The 26,182-nt window shown below is 34.0% G+C and overlaps 1 protein-coding gene across 5 annotated transcripts in view; it reads left to right on the top strand.

Annotated features, from left to right (window-relative positions):
• LOC143249311 (multiple PDZ domain protein-like) overlaps window positions 1–26,182 on the top strand; it is a 182,131-nt gene that overhangs the window by 144,689 nt on the left and 11,260 nt on the right. For 3 of the 5 annotated variants that reach the window (XM_076498929.1, XM_076498931.1, XM_076498930.1), the window contains 6 exons: window positions 2,667–2,968; window positions 5,828–5,911; window positions 7,380–7,604; window positions 17,861–17,977; window positions 18,501–18,601; window positions 20,825–25,395. In XM_076498929.1, the coding sequence (XP_076355044.1) occupies window positions 2,667–2,968; window positions 5,828–5,911; window positions 7,380–7,604; window positions 17,861–17,977; window positions 18,501–18,601; window positions 20,825–21,095 (1,100 nt within the window). In that variant the 3' untranslated portion in view covers window positions 21,096–25,395. Of the gene's footprint in view, window positions 1–2,666; window positions 2,969–5,827; window positions 5,912–7,379; window positions 7,605–17,860; window positions 17,978–18,500; window positions 18,602–20,824; window positions 25,396–26,182 lie in introns of those variants that run through there. The other 2 variants (XR_013027714.1, XM_076498932.1) reach the window with 2 other exon arrangements.

The following is a 26,182-nucleotide window of genomic DNA, read 5'->3' on the forward strand; positions in this document are numbered from 1 at the left end:
TCCAGCAGTCCTTCTCTCTTCATGATCTTTCCCCTTCTATCCTTACAGTTTAGGCTTGCCTTTTAGTCCATTTGGTCTACTTCTCTTGTACCTTGTTCTGTGTGTCCTTTTATGACAATCATCATCTCACATTTTCCCTTGCTTCCCATCTTTGTTCTCCATTGGAGAAGATTCTCCAAGCTAATATTTGGACTCCCATTATCTTCATCACATCATGCTTTTGTCTGCATTAGGACATCGTCTTTTACTTGTGGCCATATTACAGATTTTGATGTGTTATTAACTGGTAATTGTTGTTCTATTATTTTCTCTTTTTCAGATGTCTTTCATTATTTCCTTTTTTCACTCAGATTCCATTCTGTGGCAAGTGGTGTCTGATTAGGTATTCTTTAACAACAAAATACATACTGTATGGCATGTTAACTCATGCCCTTTCATCCATGGCTCTGTATGGTCACCATAGAGATGGGGCATTCCACAAGATCTCTTAAGAATTATCTACCTCACTGTAGTTACTTTATAAATATGTTCATTCTAGACCATGCCAACCATGGACCACATGGCTAAAGCAGAAGGGGATAGCTACCCCTCCCTGTCATGCCTTCAGTGAAAACTTGGAAAGGTCTACTTTTCAAGATAGGGTGTCAGGTTCACCCATTGCACTGTCTTCAGTGATGACAGTCTTTTGAGCTCTACAGCCCACTTTTAACTCTTTCTTTGAGTGTTATCAGCTCCAAGCTGCTGGGATGGTGGTCCATATAGGCTTCCCCCTGAATGATTTTCACTAAACATTTGGCTATAACCATTCAGTCAAGAGTAGGGTATTGGTGTTGTTGTTTCTTGTTACTAGTGGATGTGGCCTCCTGATACTATTCACACTATCACAGGATTCATTCATCTCCTTTCTGGTTGATATGGCTTCCTGACAATATTTATGTAATCAAAGGAGTTGATCTGTCACCTTTCTAAGTGTTATGGACTCCTTATACTATTTACATATTTAACAACATTCACAACCACTGGAAATGATTTATCACATTACAACCTGATATTGCCTTCTTATACTACGTAAGCTACAGTGGAGTTGATCCATCACTGTACTGGTTGATGTGGCTTAATGTTACACATTCCATATCATGTAAAGTTGATCCATTGCATATACAGTTAACCCTTTTTGACTGGGAGCCCTCATCTTGCTTTTGTATTAATATCAGATCCCAATGTTGAGGTGTTGGATTTGAGTAAACGAACTAATAAAAGTCCTTATACAAATTGAATCCATTCTTTCAGTGCCAGATGGCCAGTTCCAGATTGCTGTAAGGTATTGATCCTTGTTTTGTTCACAAGATTGGGTTTAAATTTTAATCTCTGATTCTTGAGTTGGAGGTGTGGAGGGTAAGATCCTCACCCTGTGCTCGTGCAGACGTGTGTATCTTGTAGAGAAGATTTTAGATTTAGTTGACTCCCTGAGTACAGTCTGATGTACCCTAACCATTCTACACCTCACGATTTTTACCTGTGTATTTTACACATTTCAACACATGGGCAAAGAGTATACCTGGCTTAGAAGTGGTGCTCTTCTCCTACTGTGATCACTAGATCTCTTTCTCTCATGGTTAGAGGTATCCTTTGGATGCTTCTGGGGGGTACATCTTCTGTTTCCTTGTACTGTTCCCTCCTCCTCCTTCTCAATGTGGAATTGTAGCTAATCTCATGGGAGGAGGTAAGTACTGTATTAGAAGTCATAATTTTCTATACTGAAAATGTATTTTTGATTGATACCTACCTGTTCTCATGCTTGCCACCCTTCATCTTCACTTCTTCTGCCAAACCTTGAAGTGAAGGTTTGGTAGAGGAGTGTAGAGGGAGTCACGTGTCACATGAGCATAGAGTGGTACTATTGGTTAATACATGATGCATGATGATTTATGTGAGAGTGCAAGGCTTGTGGCATACATAAAGAAAAATTTTACATATTGAGAGTAGCACTTAACAAGAATAGCTAATCTTGTCAGGTTATGTGAATACCTATAGGAAGTATATTTTCAGTACAGGAAAATTATAACTTCTAAAATAATTAACAGAACTAAACTCTTTCATCATTAAAACAACTGCAATTTAATTAATAAGGATGTTTTGCAGAGGTGATACATTTTCCTTTTTTATCACATTTATGGACTTCAAAGAAGAATTCTATTTGGTCCATGATTTGTTTGTCCCCTAGGTTTTAACAGCTTAGTCTTTTATACAAGAATGTTCACTGTTTTGAGTTATTGGTTGAGTGAACTATTTTTGTAGAACTTAAACTAAAATGAAGTTATTTTTTATAATTTGTTTAAAAACTTGTATCTTTGAAGATTTTAAATTTTTATCTATTCCTGACCTTATTGCAATATTACTTTTCTAAAATGTCTTAATTAAAGTTAAAAAAATAAATACAAGTTTTGACTGTCTGTTTTATGACTAAAAAAAGTTTTGAAGTTGTATTTATATAAATAGCCTTTATAGGTTGTCCATCATATTTTTTACAAAATCATCAACTTCTGTTAAGGTTGGTAGTATAAGAACTGCTATAAACCTAAACTGGGGTGGTTACTTTTATTTAAAATATAATGCTCTTTTCTTTTAAAAACATAAGCACTTAGCTAATTTTTCTTTGTTTTCAGACACTCCTCCTCCACCGCCACCAAAACCCTCTCATCTTTCGTCAAAAATGTCATTTCAAGCTGTAACTCACATACCCACTTCTCCCAAAACCTCCTCTGTGAACCTGAAACCCCCCAGAAGTCCATCATGTAGCCTGTTAGAAAATACTTCAGCTGATTTATCTTCTTCTCAAGAGCCTGCAGAACCTTTACCTGATCCAAAGACATGTGAGATCAAACTTGGAAGAGAGACAACTGTGGAAATAACAAAGGAAAAAATGGGACTTGGTTTGAGTATTGTTGGTGGTTCAGATACACCCTTGGTATGGTAACAGCCATTTATATTGGATAAAATGTATTACCAAAAAGCTGAAGTGGTATTAAAAATATTACCTTATTTAACATTAATCGAAAAGTTGAACTTTTGGTATTTTAGCAGGTTACCAGTTTAAGTTTTATTTTTTCATTATCTCTGAAAAATACATTTATTTAATATATTTTTCCCTCCAAAAATCACTAGCATATTTAAACATAATTATCTTCTGTTCTTTAAGAAATAGCTTGAATTTTCAGCTTATTAATAATTCAAACTACTGTAAAACTTGTCTAAGAGGGAATTGCATGGAACCGAGTAAACTTTCTGGCTTAAGCAAGTTTTCTGGCTTAGACATAATGAACATGCATTTCCTTCATTATATATAATATTTTAGCAGAACTTTATACTTGCTTGACTCAAGGGAAGTAAGACATTTGTGAATAAAGTTATTATACTGTTTATGCTATATTTATTGGAATGATAACAAAAATAGACTTTCAAAATATACATAAGTACACTAAATCTTAATCAAATATATTTGAAGAAAATGTCCAATTTCAACTTTTTCATTTTTTTAATGGCCTTTCTCGTGCAGTTAACAGAGAACGCCATTTCTACGGCCTTTTCATGAAATGTATTTTCCACCTTTATTTTTGCATGCAGTTTGATAGCATTAATATAACTTAGCACTTGCAGTGAAGTATGAATTTCTATTTCCTCGTTATCGTTTCCATTTTGTTTATTTTCTGAATCTCTCACACTGTTACTATCTTGCGATTCTCTTATAGATTTTAAATTAATTTCATCAATTTCTGTTAAAACTTTCTTGTCAACGTTCACAAAACTCTCCATGTTCACAGAATCATTTGCATCAATCTTAATCAGAGTTTGGATTTCACTTGAATCATCATAACAAACAAATTTTCCACAATCTCTGCCATTATCAAGAACAAATCCACAGTTTCAAAAGTACTTCATTATGCAATCATCTTTTACGAATTTGTTTGAATGACTTAAAAATGCAATTGCATCTAACACATCAATTTTCATGGTCATTTCAGACTCTCTCTTACAGTAGTCCATGTTTGCAATAATATACTGAAGCATCAATTTTCTCTATTTCAATTTTATACAATGTATAATTCCACTATGTAGTGGCTGAAGAACTGATGTTGTAGAAAGACTAAACAAACATTTGAAAGTTGAACTTTTGGATGACAAGTTGCATTATCTAAGAAAAATAGAATATCCCTATTTTCTTGTTCCATTCTTCTGTTTAATTTGTTCAAAAATTCCTCGAATATAGAACTCACCAACCACACTTTATTATTCACTTTCCATTCCACAAGAAGTTGATTCTTCCTTAAATTTTTGAAACATCTCAGATTTTCACTTTTAGGTATTACCCAAAGTAAATTTTCCATAAATTTTAAAATTAGGGAAGATAGGAATTTATTTTTTTTTGTGAGAATTATTTAGAGAGTAGAATTTTGCACTTAAAAGACAAATCATGAATCTAATTTAACTGCAAAAATAATGATGGCAGAAAAAAGAACAGAATATATTTAACCAACACTTACTGTAATAAAATGTCTGAGAATTTATTAATATTTAAACAAATTATTAATTAAACAAGAATTTATTGATATTTAAATAAATTATTAATTAAACAAGAATTTATTAATATTTAAACAAATTATTAATTAAACAAGAATATATTAATATTTAAACAAATTATTAATTAAACAAGAATTTATTAATACTTAAGGAAAGTATTAATTAAATAAGAAATTAATATTTAATCAAAAACATTTCTGATATACTGAGCTTCTAATCTTACTTATTGACAGATGAGGTAGGTGAAAGATAATTTTCCATCCGCATTACACAGGTTCTGCCATATAGAGGGCTTTTTATAACAGAAATCTCAGGATAATGCTGCAAAATTTTCATATTTCTGACTTGTACAGGTTTCTGCCATGTGCAGTTAATGGCTTAGACAGGTTTTACTGCAATATAATACTTATATTTGTAGAGTGTTTAGTGTATGTAGAATTTGTGTTAACTGAGCTACTTACCACTTTAAAACAGTTTAATACTTTATAAAGTATTTTAGCTCAATTTTCAGCTTATTATTTAGATATTCTTGTTTCCTTTAAATTTATATTGTATAAACACTGAAAATGTGTTTTATAGAAAACTTTTATCCTAAGTTTGGTCTTTCTTAAGAAATGACATTTTTGGTTTTACAGAATCATTATGTCACAATAATCTGAAACTCTAATTTTTTTTTGCAGAGACGTTTCTTCCTAGGTAGCTTTTTAAATACTACTGTAACACAGACATTTAAGTATAACTATCACAGAAAGCTTTAAGTAATTATAATTAGAGAAATGTACATAAATATGACCACAGGAAGCTGAAAATAATATTCACTGTGAATTCTGTTAATATACTTCTACTTATTGTAAATAATTTAAGTTGGTTAAAAGATTTCCATTGTTTAAATACACTTGAAGGGTTTATATAGGGCTGTTCAAATCCGACTCTTAATCTTGCTTACGTGAGAACCTGGTAACAGATGTAATATAGTATGTTGCTGTATGTTCGTATTTCCAAATAATTGTGGAAATATCCATAGTTATATTTACAAATAGAAACTGTATATCTTCTTTGAAACTGAAAATTTTTGTAAGATAATTATTTTGATGAAATTGGGAGAAAATAGCCTTGAATTTTTTTTAAAACTAGTTCTTGTTTGAAGGGACACATTTTGGAATATTCATTCTAGTCATAGATGAACCTAGGTTTATTATTTATTATTAAAATACATTTTCCAAAATATGCTAATATATTTGGGTTACAGGGTGCTATAATCATACATGAAGTTTATCCTGAGGGTGCTGCAGCTGTAGATGGTCGTCTTAAGCCTGGAGACCAGATTCACCAGGTGAGAGTTGCTTGAATGAAATAACCAATCGAAAGTAGAATAAGAACCTGTACTTTAGATTAACTGTAGAATATTTAAGTTGAAAATATTTCATAAAATAGTTATTTTCACATAGGTGTTTAGAAAAAGGTGATTGTTTTAATGTAAACAATTGTGTTGTTCTTTAAACTTAATACTGTTGCCATTTTTGTGATAGTAGACTTTCGTGATGGTGAGAACCCACTTGAAGTAAAAATGTATTTTCAAGATGGCTGGTGTGGGTCTTAGAACTTTAATTGAAATAAGTTGCAAAACAACGTTTCGACCTTCTTAGGTCATCTTCAGGTTAATACCCATATCAGTTGTCTTTAGAATACATAGCAAATTTTGTTAATCATGTTTATATCAGTATGGGTTATGTATGTGTATGTGCAGAAGGTTGACTATGTTATGTTATTTCTTTTCTTACAAAGGAACCCACTTTGGAACTACCTTGAAAGCATTGAACAATACATACTGTAATTTTGAATTTATTTAGTATATCTTTACAAAATGTGGCAAGCTTTTAGTGGGTATTATAAGTTTATTGTTCACAAAAAATCAGGTTTTTTAATATAATATTTCTACTAAAAATTTGTCTCTGAATTTCCAATACCTTCAGTGAGGCAATCTGAATGAAAGGTGATTTTCCTGTTGACCCCATGTTATTCTTCTGGGGTCTTTATGGTGCCAACAGATGGAAGTATCTACATGTTTGCTGTTCTCAGTAGCTTCAGTATTCAGCTAGTTTGTATTAATTTATTAAACTTAAGTTTAGGTGGTAAAAAAGAAACAAGTTGTAATATTCAGTGTTCATTTATGATTAATAAAGGAAAATGTTTTAGGTGTTAGTTTTTTTTGTTTCAAAAATATTAGTTTATTATTATTTAGTTATTTTTAAATTAATTGAAACCCTGTAGAACTTTTCACAGTCATTATTATCATTCATTTTATCTCATATTTTCTTTTCTGTAAGTGAACTATAGTGAAATCATGAGTTAAAATATTAAATAAAATCAATAATAATAAAGACTGTGAAAAGCTTAGGTGGCACATGAGTCCTTTGTTTGGACAGACTACCCTGTCACCTGTACTGTATAATATTTTTGAATTGATAAGAGCAATGCTTTGTAAGAGACATTTTATTTTGGAAGGAAGAGGGTCTGTATGTTTCTTCACAACAAGAACTTCTCCTTGGGTAATCTTAACCAGTTAAGCCTTTTGTATGTGCCACCTCTAGTGAGGAACAATAAGTCACATTGGGAGCCATTGCATGTTTGCTGTAGAGTTTACAATGTACAGTTTTTAGAACAAGAAATATTATGATTGGATAAGTTCAAATAGTGTTTATCAACTAAACTATTTTTATCTATCTATTCATTTCTATAAAATATTTTATCAAGCAGTGTCTATCATATACTGTTAAAACATTCCAGACTTCATCTAATAGGTTAATGGTGAAGATTTGCGAGATGCCACTCACGAACAAGCCATCACAGCATTAAGACAGACATCATCAGTTGTAAAGATGGTTGTTTTTAGAGAAGAAACCACAAGTCCAGAAGAAGACCTTGTAGACATCATGGATATAGAGTTGTTTAAGAAATCTACTCGAGGATTGGGACTAAGTATTGTTGGAAGAAAGAATGGACCAGGTGTCTTTATTTCAGAAGTAGTATGTTGAACAGCTTTGTAAAATAATATAGCAAAAATGTACTATACCTAATTTTAAACTGTGTATAGTTTATTAAATAATAAACCACCTATCTTTATTTCAGAAATAGTAGATTTAGTATTCTGATAGAGTATTTCCCTTTTCTCACAAAATTAGCTATCCTGTGTTGTGCTGCCTTCTATATGTGATTGTTTTTTTAAATGCATGCAACCAGTCAGATTTTCAGATTTTTTTTCTCAGGTATGGGAAATTTTGTCTGTTATTCCTATTTCTTATAACCCGTGTTCTTTCCTTTTATATGATTCTGCCTCCTAACCTTATTGAGTTTCTTCAACATTCCCTGATATTCAGGTTCATGTTGAGAGCTTCACCTCCTCATTGGGCAATGGCATCAGTATGCCTCATTCCCAACTGGCTTTGGATCAGTCAGCTTTCTTATCATAGGGAAGACTGACTTTATTGGGACCTTATTATGGCCCCATTTTTGTTATGTTACATATTTGACATGATTCCAGAGGCTTTGGAGTTAAGAATCACTATATTCCAACAACAGTCAATCCTTTCTCATTTGATGGCCCATTTTTACCAGTCAGAGCCAAGCCTGACACTGATTCATTTCTCCCAACCCTCCCCTTCCCATCATTTTCCTGTGTATTCATTTTGTGGTGCCACAGTTTGTCCTTTTTCATAATGATATATGGTACACTGACAGAGTTCCAGTGACTATGCAATGGGCTCAGGTCCAGTGGAACTCATCTAACAGTCTTTGTTTATTGGTGGAGCCCATTAATATCTGATACTTGGGTTCACAGAGTATTGTCAGAGGGTTTCATCAACCCATTTCTTATTCCTCCTTCCTTATCCAGCAGTACCTATTACTCTTCCTCCTCTTCAGGATCCCTTGTTGCACCATTGTCTTCCAAGATGGTGCAAGACCTTCTCACACTAGAGGATATCAAATCTGCCCCATGCAGTTTGGGGAGGAGGTTTAATTCTGCTTGTTTGTAATTACCAAAGTGACTGGGAACTAAATGCCTTTCATCAACCTGTCCCATCTCAATCAGTATATTCATGCCTCATGCTTCACCATGGAATCCAATCTTACTATTTAGTGGGCTTATTCTCTGGGTCTTTGTATGACCAAGATGTACTTTTTGTATGCTTATCTGAAAACTTCCATCTTGGAGCATTCTCATCCATATCTTCAATTTTTCCATCAAGGGTTAATGTACCAATTTTGGACCCTACCCTTCAGACTAGCTTTCATGCTGTACATCTTTTGCTGTGTAGTGTGAACTTCCTCTCTTCATCTTTATGCCCTGGGGTTGCATTTTCACTTCTACATGGATGTCTGGCTTCTCGCTCATTCCAAATAGGAGTGGCTCAAGTGGAGAATCCCTTCCTTCATTTTGTCCACTATCTCTTTCATTTGGATGTTTTCTTCAATATCCATCTGAGTTAAGTCCAACGTTCTTCTCTCCAGCTTTGTTCTATGAAACTGACTCTTTGCAATGTCCTATCTGCTCCTTCATTTTCTGCTTGTGAGGTTCTATTGTTTATGTGGATGTGATCTTCAATGACTTATTTCATACCCCTCAGCCAGGCTCATGTGCATTTCCTTCAGTGGGTTCTTCACAACCAATGGAAACTTGCTTAGGATCTTTAAATTCTCCCATTACCCTTCCTTCCTACATTATGGACAAATTCCTGTGGTGGTTAGATAAGTTTGATACTGGTGAGCATACTGCTCATCCTCTGTGGCCAGATTTACATCTGTTCATAGAAGCATTCCTTCAGGTCTGTGGGCTTGAGTCGACCACTGTGTGGCTTTGGGTCATTGGTCTATAGAGGACCATTATCCTTGTGTCCACACTCTAGAACTCCTTGCTGTTCATTGGGCTTTGAATAATTTTCTTCCTATTTCTAGAGGTTGGTTGGTCATGAATCCACTCTGATATTTCAACAGTAGTGGTCATAGAAATTACCAAGTGGCACCTGGTCAAGATCTCTGTGTATTCTCACCTAGGATCTTCTCTTTTGGGCCCACAGTCATCACATTCATTTGATGATGTATCACATACTAGGTGTTTAAACCTTTGCAGTGAATCATTTTTCTTGACCTGAATGGGTAGTCCATTGTTTTTTGGTGTCTTTGCTGTCAGTGAGATATTACTTATATTGATGCCTTTTTCACCTCCCTCAACCACCATTTCCTCATCCTCAAGCTTAGGAAATAGATTCCTTCAACCAGGATTGTTCAAACAAGCTCCTTCAAGTTTATCCTCCCATCTGATTATTTCATTGAGTTGTCTTCCTCATGCAAAGTCTTTCTGACTGCTTCTTACTGACTTCCTCAACTGTGGTGTCCCTACTTACTCCCTCTTCCTTTATTCCCTGACTTCCTTCATCAACCACAGTTGCCAGTTCTGCATCTTGCACTTCATACCTGGTGTTTTTCTGGTACCTGGTTTCCCAAGTTGTGTGACATTTCACTTAGCTCATTCCATTTGTTCTTCATTCATGGCTGTGTATCAATGGAAAGGGAATGTTTTTGTACCTGGGCCCTGGCTCGGAGGGTTCTAGCTTCTCATCCAGTGGCTGCTGTTGTTTCCAAATTTTTTTCATGGCTTTTTGAGAAGAGGTCTTCTGTCTCCTCAATAGCTGGATATTGAGTAGCTCTATCCCATACTTTTTATCTTTATTGTTACTACAGGGTTTTTCTTTTTTTTGTCCTTATCCATTTGATCCATTCTTTCTGGATACATCAGCCACCAAAGTATCTGGTACTTCCAGACTGTGACATTAATGTTATATTCCATTCCCTTACTTTACCTCTGTTTGAATCCATTGTCTCATGTTCCTTGTGTCACCTATCCCTTAATGTGTATTTTCTTCTTCTCTTGACTTATAAGTTTTTTCAGTCAAACATATTCACTGTAGATGTCACTTGCACACTTTACCACACATTATCTGGATTTTATAACACACATAATGGAAAGAGATGTCTCAATGTAGTTTAACCCTTTGATTGGATATCCTCATCAGACACTTTCTTGACTCATCCTCTCTCACTTGGATGTGCTCCTTTCCTTTTCCACCATGTTTGTTCTTAACTGTTAATAGTAAGATAATATGTGATTCAGAAATGGTACTGTGCCTTCTCTCAGATCATCTGATCTGTTTTTATCCTATACAAAAGTATAGGACCCTTACATTGGTCCCTCCTTCTTTTTAATGGAAATCCAGCTAATCTTGAGAATAGGGAGAAGTACTATAATTTTCCTTAAGTGAAAATGCACATTTTCCAAACTTCAAAATGAAGGTTTAGCAGGGGAGTGTAGAGGGAATGATGTGTGTTGTGTGAGCATGCTGTGCTGCTATTGGTTAATAGATAGTGCATGATGACTTGCACAGGATATAAATTGGAATGTACTTTTCCAACAAGGGGAGAGTGCAAGGCATGTGGCATTTGTAGAGAAAAAGTCTGAACTTGAGCACTGCCAAATGAGAAGTGATGGTTTGGTGCATAGAAGAAGCCACATGTATCATGTGATAGTAGTGGTATCCTAATGAGAAGTGATGGTTTGGTGCATAGAAGAAGCCACATGCATCATGTGATAGTGGTGGTATCCTAATGAGAAGTGATGGTTTGGTGCATAGAAGAAGCCACATGTATCATGTGATAGTGGTGGTATCCTAATGAGAAGTGATGGTTTGGTGCATAGAAGAAGCCACATGTATCATGTGATAGTGGTGGTATCCTAATGAGAAGTGATGGTTTGGTGCATAGAAGAAGCCACATGTATCATGTGATAGTAGTGGTATCCTAATGAGAAGTGATGGTTTGGTGCATAGAAGAAGCCACATGCATCATGTGATAGTGGTGGTATCCTAATGAGAAGTGATGGTTTGGTGCATAGAAGAAGCCACATGTATCATGTGATAGTGGTGGTATCCTAATGAGAAGTGATGGTTTGGTGCATAGAAGAAGCCACATGTATCATGTGATAGTGGTGGTATCCTAATGAGAAGTGATGGTTTGGTGCATAGAAGAAGCCACATGTATCATGTGATAGTGGTGGTATCCTAATGAGAAGTGATGGTTTGGTGCATAGAAGAAGCCACATGTATCATGTGATAGTGGTGGTATCCTAATGAGAAGTGATGGTTTGGTGCATAGAAGAAGCCACATGTATCATGTGATAGTAGTGGTATCCCAATGAGAAGTGATGGTTTGGTGCATAGAAAAGCCACATGCATCATGTGATAGTGGTGGTATCCCAATGAGAAGTGATGGTTTGGTAGTGGTGCATAGAAGAAGCCACATGTATCATGTGATAGTGGTGGTATCCTAATGAGAAGTGATGGTTTGGTGCATAGAAGAAGCCACATGCATCATGTGATAGTGGTGGTATCCTAATGAGAAGTGATGGTTTGGTAGTGGTGCATAGAAGAAGCCACATGTATCATGTGATAGTGGTGGCATCCCAATGAGAAGTGATGGTTTGGTGCATAGAAGAAGCCACATGTATCATGTGATAGTGGTGGTATCCTAATGAGAAGTGATGGTTTGGTGCATAGAAGAAGCCACATGCATCATGTGATAGTGGTGGTATCCTAATGAGAAGTGATGGTTTGGTGCATAGAAGAAGCCACATGTATCATGTGATAGTGGTGGTATCCTAATGAGAAGTGATGGTTTGGTGCATAGAAGAAGCCACATGCATCATGTGATAGTGGTGGTATCCCAATGAGAAGTGATGGTTTGGTAGTGGTGCATAGAAGAAGCCACATGTATCATGTGATAGTGGTGGTATCCTAATGAGAAGTGATGGTTTGGTGCATAGAAGAAGCCACATGTATCATGTGATAGTGGTGGTATCCTAATGAGAAGTGATGGTTTGGTGCATAGAAGAAGCCACATGTATCATGTGATAGTGGTGGCATCCCAATGAGAAGTGATGGTTTGGTGCATAGAAGAGCCACATGTATCATGTGATAGTGGTGGTATCCCAATGAGAAGTGATGGTTTGGTGCATAGAAGAAGCCACATGCATCATGTGATAGTGGTGGTATCCTAATGAGAAGTGATGGTTTGGTGCATAGAAGAAGCCACATGTATCATGTGATAGTGGTGGTATCCTAATGAGAAGTGATGGTTTGGTGCATAGAAGAAGCCACATGTATCATGTGATAGTGGTGGCATCCCAATGAGAAGTGATGGTTTGGTGCATAGAAGAAGCCACATGTATCATGTGATAGTGGTGGCATCCCAATGAGAAGTGATGGTTTGGTGCATAGAAGAAGCCACACGCATCATGTGATAGTGGTGGTATCCCAATGAGAAGTGATGGTTTGGTAGTGGTGCATAGAAGAAGCCACATGTATCATGTGATAGTGGTGGTATCCTAATGAGAAGTGATGGTTTGGTGCATAGAAGAAGCCACATGCATCATGTGATAGTGGTGGTATCCTAATGAGAAGTGATGGTTTGGTGCATAGAAGAAGCCACATGCATCATGTGATAGTGGTGGTATCCTAATGAGAAGTGATGGTTTGGTGCATAGAAGAAGCCACATGTATCATGTGATAGTAGTGGTATCCTAATGAGAAGTGATGGTTTGGTGCATAGAAGAAGCCACATGCATCATGTGATAGTGGTGGTATCCTAATGAGAAGTGATGGTTTGGTGCATAGAAGAAGCCACATGTATCATGTGATAGTGGTGGTATCCTAATGAGAAGTGATGGTTTGGTGCATAGAAGAAGCCACATGCATCATGTGATAGTAGTGGTATCCTAATGAGAAGTGATGGTTTGGTGCATAGAAGAAGCCACATGCATCATGTGATAGTGGTGGTATCCCAATGAGAAGTGATGGTTTGGTAGTGGTGCATAGAAGAAGCCACATGTATCATGTGATAGTGGTGGTATCCTAATGAGAAGTGATGGTTTGGTGCATAGAAGAAGCCACATGCATCATGTGATAGTGGTGGTATCCTAATGAGAAGTGATGGTTTGGTAGTGGTGCATAGAAGAAGCCACATGTATCATGTGATAGTGGTGGTATCCTAATGAGAAGTGATGGTTTGGTGCATAGAAGAAGCCACATGTATCATGTGATAGTGGTGGTATCCTAATGAGAAGTGATGGTTTGGTGCATAGAAGAAGCCACATGCATCATGTGATAGTGGTGGCATCCCAATGAGAAGTGATGGTTTGGTGCATAGAAGAAGCCACATGTATCATGTGATAGTGGTGGTATCCTAATGAGAAGTGATGGTTTGGTGCATAGAAGAAGCCACATGCATCATGTGATAGTGGTGGTATCCTAATGAGAAGTGATGGTTTGGTAGTGGTGCATAGAAGAAGCCACATGTATCATGTGATAGTGGTGGTATCCTAATGAGAAGTGATGGTTTGGTGCATAGAAGAAGCCACATGTATCATGTGATAGTGGTGGTATCCTAATGAGAAGTGATGGTTTGGTGCATAGAAGAAGCCACATGTATCATGTGATAGTGGTGGTATCCTAATGAGAAGTGATGGTTTGGTGCATAGAAGAAGCCACATGTATCATGTGATAGTGGTGGTATCCTAATGAGAAGTGATGGTTTGGTGCATAGAAGAAGCCACATGTATCATGTGATAGTGGTGGCATCCCAATGAGAAGTGATGGTTTGGTGCATAGAAGAAGCCACATGTATCATGTGATAGTGGTGGTATCCTAATGAGAAGTGATGGTTTGGTGCATAGAAGAAGCCACATGTATCATGTGATAGTGGTGGTATCCTAATGAGAAGTGATGGTTTGGTGCATAGAAGAAGCCACATGTATCATGTGATAGTGGTGGCATCCCAATGAGAAGTGATGGTTTGGTGCATAGAAGAAGCCACATGTATCATGTGATAGTGGTGGTATCCTAATGAGAAGTGATGGTTTGGTGCATAGAAGAAGCCACATGTATCATGTGATAGTGGTGGTATCCTAATGAGAAGTGATGGTTTGGTGCATAGAAGAAGCCACATGTATCATGTGATAGTGGTGGTATCCTAATGAGAAGTGATGGTTTGGTGCATAGAAGAAGCCACATGTATCATGTGATAGTGGTGGTATCCTAATGAGAAGTGATGGTTTGGTGCATAGAAGAAGCCACATGTATCATGTGATAGTGGTGGTATCCTAATGAGAAGTGATGGTTTGGTGCATAGAAGAAGCCACATGTATCATGTGATAGTGGTGGTATCCTAATGAGAAGTGATGGTTTGGTGCATAGAAGAAGCCACATGTATCATGTGATAGTGGTGGTATCCTAATGAGAAGTGATGGTTTGGTGCATAGAAGAAGCCACATGTATCATGTGATAGTGGTGGTATCCTAATGAGAAGTGATGGTTTGGTGCATAGAAGAAGCCACATGTATCATGTGATAGTGGTGGTATCCTAATGAGAAGTGATGGTTTGGTGCATAGAAGAAGCCACATGTATCATGTGATAGTGGTGGCATCCCAATGAGAAGTGATGGTTTGGTAGTGGTGCATAGAAGAAGCCACATGTATCATGTGATAGTGGTGGTATCCTAATGAGAAGTGATGGTTTGGTAGTGGTGCATAGAAGAAGCCACATGTATCATGTGATAGTGGTGGTATCCTAATGAGAAGTGATGGTTTGGTAGTGGTGCATAGAAGAAGCCACATGTATCATGTGATAGTGGTGGTATCCTAATGAGAAGTGATGGTTTGGTGCATAGAAGAAGCCACATGTATCATGTGATAGTGGTGGCATCCCAATGAGAAGTGATGGTTTGGTGCATAGAAGAAGCCACATGTATCATGTGATAGTGGTGGCATCCCAATGAGAAGTGATGGTTTGGTAGTGGTGCATAGAAGAAGCCACATGTATCATGTGATAGTGGTGGTATCCTAATGAGAAGTGATGGTTTGGTGCATAGAAGAAGCCACATGTATCATGTGATAGTGGTGGTATCCTAATGAGAAGTGATGGTTTGGTAGTGGTGCATAGAAGAAGCCACATGTATCATGTGATAGTGGTGGTATCCTAATGAGAAGTGATGGTTTGGTGCATAGAAGAAGCCACATGTATCATGTGATAGTGGTGGTATCCTAATGAGAAGTGATGGTTTGGTGCATAGAAGAAGCCACATGTATCATGTGATAGTGGTGGTATCCTAATGAGAAGTGATGGTTTGGTGCATAGAAGAAGCCACATGTATCATGTGATAGTGGTGGTATCCAAATGAGAAGTGATGGTTTGGTGCATAGAAGAAGCCACATGCATCATGTGATAGTGGTGGTATCCTAATGAGAAGTGATGGTTTGGTGCATAGAAGAAGCCACATGTATCATGTGATAGTGGTGGTATCCTAATGAGAAGTGATGGTTTGGTGCATAGAAGAAGCCACATGTATCATGTGATAGTGGTGGTATCCAAATGAAAAGTGATGGTTTGGTGCATAGAAGAAGCCACATGTATCATGTGATAGTGGTGGTATCCTAATGAGAAGTGATGGTTTGGTGCATAGAAGAAGCCACATGTATCATGTGATAGTGGTGGTATCCTAATGAGAAGTGATGGTTTGGTAGTGGTGCATAGAAGAAGCCACATGTATCATGTGATAGTGGTGGTATCCTATCGGTGGATAGATGATTCATGATAACTTGCATGTGGGACAAGTTGGAATCTTTTATTCTAATAGGGGTTTATAGAGAGCTCATGGCATGTGAGATAAAAGCTTGCATATAGAGGGCAGCACAAAACAGGAAAATCTAATTTTGTGAGGGGAGGGACGTACCTACTGGAAATGCATTTTTAGTTTAGGAATATTTTAACGTTTATTTTTTAATTGAACAAAAACGTTTATACTGTAACTAAGTTTATTGAACAAAAAACAACTGGAACCAGCTCTTTGGATGTTCAAAATATAATTGTCTAAGATACTTTAAATAAATATGAAGCCCAAATGGTAATTTAATTCACCACTTTTTACTGAGTTATACTGATTTTGAAAAATTCAATCCATTCTCAGTAAATCCAGACAAGAGCAAACTGAAGAAACAGTGATATGTAAAAGAAAACTCAAAATACTCTACATATATAATTTAACTGTAATTTGCAATCCCAGTCATTTGTACTAAGTATTTTTATATGTCTGAAGATTACGACTGTATTAACTCTCTCAACGTGAGCTCAGTCTATATGACCAACCACATGACCTCTTTGTACTCTCTTAAATTTTTTTTTAGATTTAATAGTTCTAACTTTCAATATAGTGTGTATATCTTATGAAATTTGGCAGTCTTTCAGTTGATATTTTAAGTTTTTCACACATAAAAAATCATTTTTAGTGAAGTATTTTTAATAAAATAGAAACTTGTCTATGAATACGTGGAATATTTGTTTTGAATAGTTTGTGTGCAAATTAATGTTCATATTAAAATTAAAAATACTTTTTGTCATCTTAAAAATCTCATATTTTCTCTGTGTAATCTGTAAAACCTAAATACATTTCAAACATTTTTTTCAGTAAAACTTTATAGTTTATCAGTTATTTTCTCTATACTGCCTGGTTTATCTGAGGAATTGTGATTTTTATAGAGAGTAATTTACATTTAATTTTGAACTTTTGTGAGGGATAATTGATAAAACATGGAAGATGATATGCCAAGAAAAAATGTTCCTTTAGGTCACACTAGGAGCAATTCAGGATTTTTTTAAAATATTGACTTGTAGAATTAAGAACTTAAAACTTGTGTACCATTGAAATGTGGATTATTAGCTAAGATTTTGTTATTCTAATTGGTATAATACAAACAAAAAGTAGTTTCATAAAATTTTGAATGTAAGATACTAAAACCTTGTGTTATGCACAGTAAAGGTTAAAAATGGTATGTGTGCACGCATGTCTATGATTTATATCTATAATTTGCCATATATGGTACTACTTTTCTATGTAATTTTTTTGCTAGCTAACCTGATTAAAATGATGCACATACAAACATGCACATGGATAAGTAATAATACCCACTTAGTATGTATTCAAAATTTCAGGTTTCTAGGTTCTTTGCTCTTGGAGTTATGGTAGTCATACACATACATACAAAAACCCACAGATGTGCTCTTTTAAAGTTATAAATGTATTCAATGATATTCTTATTTATTGAGAACTAATTAATTATTTTTAGAGCCTAACATCTAAAAAATGAAAATATTCAGTTAAGGTTACACATCTACTAAACAGGTTAAGGGTGGTGCTGCTGAAGCTGATGGCCGGCTGATTCAAGGTGACCAGATACTAGAAGTAAATGGTCAAGACCTGAGAAATAGTACACAGGAATATGCAGCCACTCTTCTTAAGGTAAGAATGATGGTGCTTAACAAATGCATTGACATAAAAGCACAAACTTGTCAATATGGAGAAATTGCCATCTTATATAGTTTTAGACATACAAGCTTATTGTATTAAGAGATGAGAGTTTGATGTGGATTGATTGATAGTTATGTTATGCATAGTAGAACCTATCAAAATTTATTCTGCAATAAACCACTGAAACATCATGTCTATTCCATCAGAAATATCAAGTATTTTAACCTTTTGACTGCCAAGTATTACAGCTGCTACAATAGAACTCTAATGCTTCTTTATTTTGTAACTTTTTTCGTGATGCCATTTTGGACAGAATGTAAAAAATTTGTAAGTAGGTCAAATGCATGTATGGTGCTGACATCTAGCGTTGAACTTAGGTATTATTGAGAACGAATTAACTCGCCCGTGGCACTGTGTTACCGATCGGCTTGGATGAGTTATCTCATCTACGGCACTGAACAGGTCAAATGGCCTTGAAAATTATTTAAACTTTGTTTGTTTATTGTTTTTTCAGACAACAGTAGGGAAAGTAAACATGAAAATTGGGAGATTAAAACCAGGATCACGCAGAACTGATACTTGCAATCAATCAAAAGAAAGTGATTCATCAGAACCGTAAGTTAGCAGTAGAATAAAATATTTTAAAACATAGTAAAAAGCACTCCTTTGGCTATGATAAACCTTATGTTGTTTCTGTCTTACAGTACACATCTTTATGAACTTTATCAGTTACTAAAACAATAGTTGTGTACTTGTTGTCTTGGTGTGTGTAAAGTGTTTGTATTTACTTCTGTATGATAGCCCTTTTAGAATAGTGAATGTTAAAATAGACAAAATTTGTCAGAATTTGAAGTTACTCATATTAATTTCATACTTTCAAAAACTGTTCATATTTACATAACTAATATCCTTAGTTAAACATAATTCCAATTTATAATAATACAGTGTGCAGTTAGAAGCTGCATGTGTGGTAGTTTTAGCTGCTGGCTTGATTGAATGTAAATATTTATAGTTTCAGTTTGAGACAACTATCTTTGTCATCGGTTTTTAGTTAATTACACTATACTTTTTTCTAAAGTAATCTTTGTTATTTCTTCATGCAACGCACCAGGAAACGACAGTAAAGGTAGGAAATAAATTTTTAATGTACGTGTTTGGTACAGATGTTAAACCTTGTTACTAATGGAGATTGAGGTTAAAGTTATATAATTGGACATCATAATATTCACTGGAATATTTTTTTCAGTCATAAAGAAGTAGATTCAATTCAAAAGAGACATTGAGCATCTTTTCTTTGGATGCACTTCCCAAGATGTTGAAATAATTGTTTTTGATTCTAATGTCACAGTCTCTCAAATAGTAACAAAAAATGACTATTTTGTGCAGGATGTTTCATTCAAGAGTTCAAACAATTAATCACAGATTCCTCATAGTCATGGCTACACTATAAACATATAAATTTGTGGATAATTTAACAGCAATGATTTTGGAGATCTCTGTCTTTAAATTTGAAATAATTACTTGTATGACCTATAGGTTTGAAAACAATTCTATGTTAATTTGTGGATAAATTTTTTATTTTGAAGTATTGAAGCTATTCATTCAATTATACATCATGTTTGCTAGTAAAAAGTAGAATACAATAATCTATTTCTGTAGTTTTAACAAACCTATTGATTTTAGAAACATATGGAGGTTTTAAATAACACTTAATAATACTGTCAATCAACTATACAGGAAAATTATTTTTTTGTTAAAAAAAGTTTTATATTTTGTAGTTCATGGAAACTAGAAAAAGAACTAATTATATTATAAGACTGAAAAATTAAATTCTTCTTTAACTGAAATGATAAAAGAACTCAAATTATAACATTGCCTAATAAATGTTGTTTTGTCATAAAACTTTTTAAGTTTACTTTTTTGCTATCTAAAAAGCTCTGCAGTAGCACAGGTATATGTTTGAAGAGTGAAAGGAAAGAAAAACTGAAAAACTTTTCAGAATTTTCTGAGTTTTACTTAGCTTTATTTAAGGTTAGTTTGTAATTAAACACAAAGTTACACAATTGGATATCTGTACTCTGCCCACCACAGGTATTGAAACCAAGATTCTAGAGTTGTGAGTTAACAGACTGGGGGCATTTATTTAAGGAAACTCTTTTAGTAAACCTTTATTGTGAAAGCTACATTAATTGATTGTAAGAATTTGGAATTACTCATATTAACTTCATCCTTTCAAAAACTGTTCAAATCTACATAACTAATATCCTTAGATAAACACACTTTGTAATTTTAATTTGTGAAGATACTATATAATGGTATTACCTTAGGTATAGATTAAAATTCTATAGTTTGATAGTTAATAAAGATGGCAGTATGAATACATCTCTTTTGCTCACAACTGTAAAATGAAAATGAACAGAAACAGACAAACCCTCAAATCTGTTCTTTTAAGAGCCTTTTTTCAAATTGATTCAGGCCTGTGGAAATATACATTTTTAGATATTGGATTTAATTAACATTCTATAAGTGTTTAAGATGGTATCAATACTAAAATCTAAAAAAATGTATCATAAATATTCAAATTTAAATGAAATCAATAGCATAGCTGTTATTATTTAAGCATGTATCCCACAGATATTAAGCCAAGTTAATTTTAATTCTTAAATTGTTTATGTTAGAGAGTTAGGTCCATTTTTAAAAGGCTTCTCCTTCTAAAAGACGAAATTTATAATATGAGCAAAAAAGTTTTTTAACCATAGTTACATTTACCAGTAATTTTTGTCATATTTCTGATGTGATAGATTTTGTCTTATCCTACTGTTGTTGTTTTTTCCGCAGTCCACCTGAATACAAGACAATAGTACTACATCGAGGACCAGAGGGTTTAGGCTTTAGTGTAGTTGGTGGCTTTGGTAGCCCACATGGAGATTTACCCATTTTCATCAAGACTGTTTTTGAGAAGGGAGCAGCAGCAGAAGATGGGCAGCTAAAACGAGGGGACCAAATTCTTGCCGTGAATGATCAAAGCCTTGATGGTGTCACACATGAAGAAGCAGTAGAGATCTTAAAAAATACCAAAGGAGTTGTGACACTTACAGTTTTATCTTAACCAGTCACTAGAGGACAGTGTTACATACATTTCAGCAAACCCTAACCTTCTGGCCAGTACTTGGGACCTCTGGTCAAGTAAACATTTTATTACCAGAACTGTTTGTTCATTTTTACATTAATTTAGAACTAGACTATTATAAACTTTTGCCACTCAGTAGAGATGACTCCTTGTCAAGCTCTCAGACCATGAAATCTTTTGTTTGTAGTTTGGAAAATGTTTCTAAGTAAAGCTGACTATCAGTATAAATGACCATTGGTCAGGCAGCCTAGAAAACATAGAAATTGTTATAAGTAGTTAACTTCTATCAGCATTCACATTCCATTTTCTGTGTATGAAAGCTGATCATGTTTTTGACACATTACATAAAGCCCATTCTTAGTGGGCTTGCAGCTAATCTTATCTATGCAGAATTTTAGCCGGTTGAACCTCACCCTTATATATCACAACATCACAGGTTAATAATTTTCTCAATTTACCTTTTCATCCTATTCTAGAGGTTGTTGTAATTGAGATAAATCATAGATAATTTTAAATTTTAGATTTTAGAATATAAATTTACTAATGGTGTTTCTTGTATCTTTGTATGAATAACTGTTTTAAAACTATCCTCTTTATTAGCAACTATTTTTATCAGTACAAACTGTACAAGGTTTAAGGAAGCCATAAAAGATAACTTTTCATTTGTACAACTGTTTTCTTTCCTTTGTGAAACTGTTTTCTTTCATTTCCTCTTCCTCATTTTATGCTTTATATTAGAATAACTTGCTTCAGCACCAAGAAAGCCTTGTTTTAGCAATAATAAGTTAGAGTGTTTATTGCATACTGAATGGATTCAGTAGTCTACTGACCTTTTCTGAACTGGAAAAAATTATATGTTGTTAAGTTACTGTACCAGTTGGTACTTAAATGGTGAAACAAACTGGTCTGATACCCAACTGAACAAAAATGAGACATTCTGTCATATTTCTCTATTTAGAAAAGACTGTATTAGTTTTGTTTGACAGTAGTTGATATACTAAAGCAGTAAAACAAAATACATTTATCTATCTCCTCAAAAGATAATTGTTCAAATTAACAATCAAAATGTGTTATTCAAAGAGGAGAAATTGTAAGAAGTGTTGGTATTTTCAGAGTTTTATATTAATGATCACTCTCCAGTTTATGGAGTAAATATGAATTAAATTATCCAAGATATAAAATTAAGAGCCATGGATAAATTTAAAAAAAAACATTTTTTGTATTCTTCGAAAAAGTAACCACAGAATATGAGTTTTTCCAATGAGTAGTTCAGAAGACAAAACAAGAATGTGTTTTACTTCATACATTGTTGTTGTCCAAACATACACAAGATTTTCCCTTCTTGAGTGAATTAATTTCTGGAAAAGTATTAATGTATCACAAGAATATGTAAACATGCCTGCACAGAAGTGTATTGGATGTGGGTGTGATTTTTAAGAAACTCCTATTCAATTGCTACATTTGTTAAAAAAGAAAGTAACAACTATTTAATTTGATTCATAAGACAACAGAATACTTTCTTTATTATGAAAAAAATGTTCAAATATTTCTGTCATAATGGGGTGACTGGAGTTTGTGTACAGTGTTTGTTTATCTATTTAGAAAGGTATATTACCCACTTCTCTTATGTTGCAGCCATACACTGCAAGGAAGACATTTATTTCTATTTAGATGAACTGTTTGATATTTTCTTTTATTTATTAGCACATTGGTAGAAAGTAGCTTAAACACATTACTTACTTTTAATATCAAGATTAATATTCAACTTTTAGTGTTATTGTAATGTTTTTGCATGTGTAATCATAAGCAACAAAAGAATGTATTGAAATAACCTGCTAACAATCATATAGTTTACAATTTTGATGTATCTTTGATAAGAAAAGGGACATACTACATTTTGTTCTCAGTTTTTGTTTATGTTTACATGTATTCTAAAAAATAGCTTGAGTGCTTAATGCATTATTTCACTGAGCCAACTGGACATATAGTGACTTATGTACAGTGTATTAAAATTACCACTGTGATTTTTAAAAGGTTCTGGTTGAAATCTTTGTAACATTTGCCTGCTAATTGAGGTATTATTTTTCATTTTCATTTGGACATATGTTTGCTTCAAGTAACTTCTGAGTTCCTTTATTACTTAGTAAAAAATAAGGCATGTATTACTCAGTTTAGTAACAGACTGAATCAAAATCATTCTGACTAAAAACAAATTGTGTAAAGTCACAAACATACATATGTTGTGGATTTAATATTTGAGCTTTATGCTTATTTCTTAATATTTTGTATCTGATATACATATAGTGAAAATAATTTTATTAAATATGCTTTTACAATATCCAATATATACAGCACTATTGCATTAACCTGCAAAATGTTCAATAATATATGTTGTATAAGATTCATTTTCAGAGTGTGAGTTGACTTGAATATTTCTTTAATATTTTTGTCACTGACACACTTAACTTCTGTTGAAGATTAGTTCCATTCAATCAGTTTAGAATGTGTTACATTAGAGGTTGTGTTGATGTAAATATTTAAAGCAGCTTAATAACCAGAACCTTTCAATAGCGCATATACTTACTTTTAATACAGCTGCTATGATATGAACAGTTTGTGTTGTTCAAACCAAACCTCAGGAAAATCAGTAAAATTTTGAGTAACTGTAACATGGCCCTAGATGGGGTAAAAAAATATTTAAATATTGTTAAGAATTTGTCAAGTTATTTGTGCCAAATGACCGTAAACTTGTAAAAGTAGCACTTACAAAATTAATTCTTGTTTATTAATTTTTCTACTGTAGTTCAATGTAATTTTTTACGATCCTTTGTTTTGTAACAGTTTTGTGTGCTTTTATAAATATAAAATATATATATACATATAACGCTATATAGGAAAGCTTTAACCGTTTTGCTTTATACAGTATGCATTCCAATGGTTGAGTACAAAAGTTCACTGATGTTCTGATGAGGTACTTAAACAAATGGTGCCAGAGACGTAAATCTCTATAAAAAAAAAAAACATTATTAGATGAAAGGTTTATTTTGAGATGTTTTTAGCTGCTTTATATTACATTTTTGTGCATTTTATAATTATCATCAGTTATTATAATTTCTTACAAATATTGTTTTTTGAGGTAACATTCCCGTCTGTACATTTGTTATACTGTTCTGTTTAGTTATTTGTCAATATATATATTTAAACCGTCTATTGCTTCACATATAACAGTGTGAAATTGTAATATCATACATGCAGTTTTTAATAGTTATAAAGTTATTAAAATCTGAAATGTACGTACTAATATTTTAATTACACCATAAATAACGGTAACTGAAATCTTTGAAAAGTAGTTTACAAGTTTAATATATTTAAGAGTAAAAAAGATGTTTTCAAGTTGCCTAGAGATGGCACTAATGGTTGGAACGTGAGCTGACTTTAATAAAGCCTTACCTTTATTAAAATCCCACCATATTCAAATAATAAAGTTCAAAGAATGTGTATGATATGATTAAGCATTTCAGAATCTAACTACGGTCTACATTGGCTTCACAGATTTATAAACTAACCATCCTTTTTTTTATCTTTGCATTATAAACGTTGTCCGAGAGAAATTCCTTGTCAATAGTTGAATATGCATTTTTTTTTTAAATAGTGGCGTATTTCGCGTTTGTTAGTAGTTGATAAGCGAACTGTGCCAAGTGTAAAAACTATCTTTAACGCCTTAAATTTTTCAGGTATGCCCTGTTGAAATGATTTATTTGAATTACTGTGTTTAATAAGAAGTATGAAAATAATACCACCTATCGTATGATGAAAACTACAGAAATTGTTATTATATCACTTCCTCTCCTATAGGTCGAATATCTGTGCTATGACAAATAGGTTTTGATAGTCGTTCCCAAACTTAAAATTCTATACGTTCACAAAATGTGTCAAGTCATAAAGGATTTCTGTTCTGTCGTTTTAAAATTGACTGTACTAATTCATTTTAATTTTTTTCTTCGTTTAATTGTATTTGAACAATACAAATATTGCTTACATACTATTATATCAGATTTTTGACATGGATGGCAAACGCCTCTGCAATTTTTTTTTCCTTTTGCTAGTTGTCTACCATCAAACACTCCAGTTAGAAATGTTAAAATGATCGACGTGCTGTTTTATGCTTAGACTTGATTTCACTGTTAAGATATCAGAATTACGAGAGTTTTTCTGAATATTTTGTGTGTCAAAGGTTAATCATTTACATATGTAATAAAAGTCGATATTTTAAACAAAATTGAAGATCACTGTGTTGAACTTTTCACTCGCATGTTGTACATACACGTATACATGAATACTGGTATTCATCACATTTTAACGACGCGCTAGTATCCCCCATGGTTGTGTCAAGCATTTATATTTTCTTTTGCAAAATTTGAATCCTTAGTTTAGGTATTTTCCACACCTTAGTGTTTCCATAGGAGTTAAAAAATAAATTATTCCCTTTACCAAGCACTATCTTTTCGGTGTGATCTATATATGAGAGAGAGAGAAAAATCTACATTTTATTTCTTTGAAAGGAATTTTTTTTTTTTTTCGGAGACGCAACATGTTTACCTTTTCATCGTGAATGATGTATCCATCAGATGATATAGTACACATGAAATATCCTGCATAAAAGACACTTTAAAAATGGTTTATAACTCTTAGATAACCAATAACTTTTTTATTATTTATGATCCTGTCATAGGTAAAAAATATCAGAATAATGATTACATATTTCCATTAATTATAAACAACTTTAAAAATACAAGTGTTAAGTTAGTTGAGCATATTGTAGTGATAAATTAGTAACTTTCGTAATACATGGATCAAAGATAATTTTGACGACCAGACTTGTTTTAAGCCACATGTATCTTAAAGTATTATATCAATATTAGAATGCGGTTGGGTTGTTTAATCATCTCCCCTTTTAAATTACATAAGCATTACTGACTAGTCAATAACCTAATATATGCTTTACACTATTATTTATATTAGGTACTTATGAAACAGGTAAAAAGCACGATATTCTGAGAATTAAG

The sequence above is a fragment of the Tachypleus tridentatus genome, chromosome 4 (genome assembly GCF_004210375.1).
Source record: "Tachypleus tridentatus isolate NWPU-2018 chromosome 4, ASM421037v1, whole genome shotgun sequence".
NCBI lineage: Eukaryota > Metazoa > Arthropoda > Merostomata > Xiphosura > Limulidae > Tachypleus > Tachypleus tridentatus.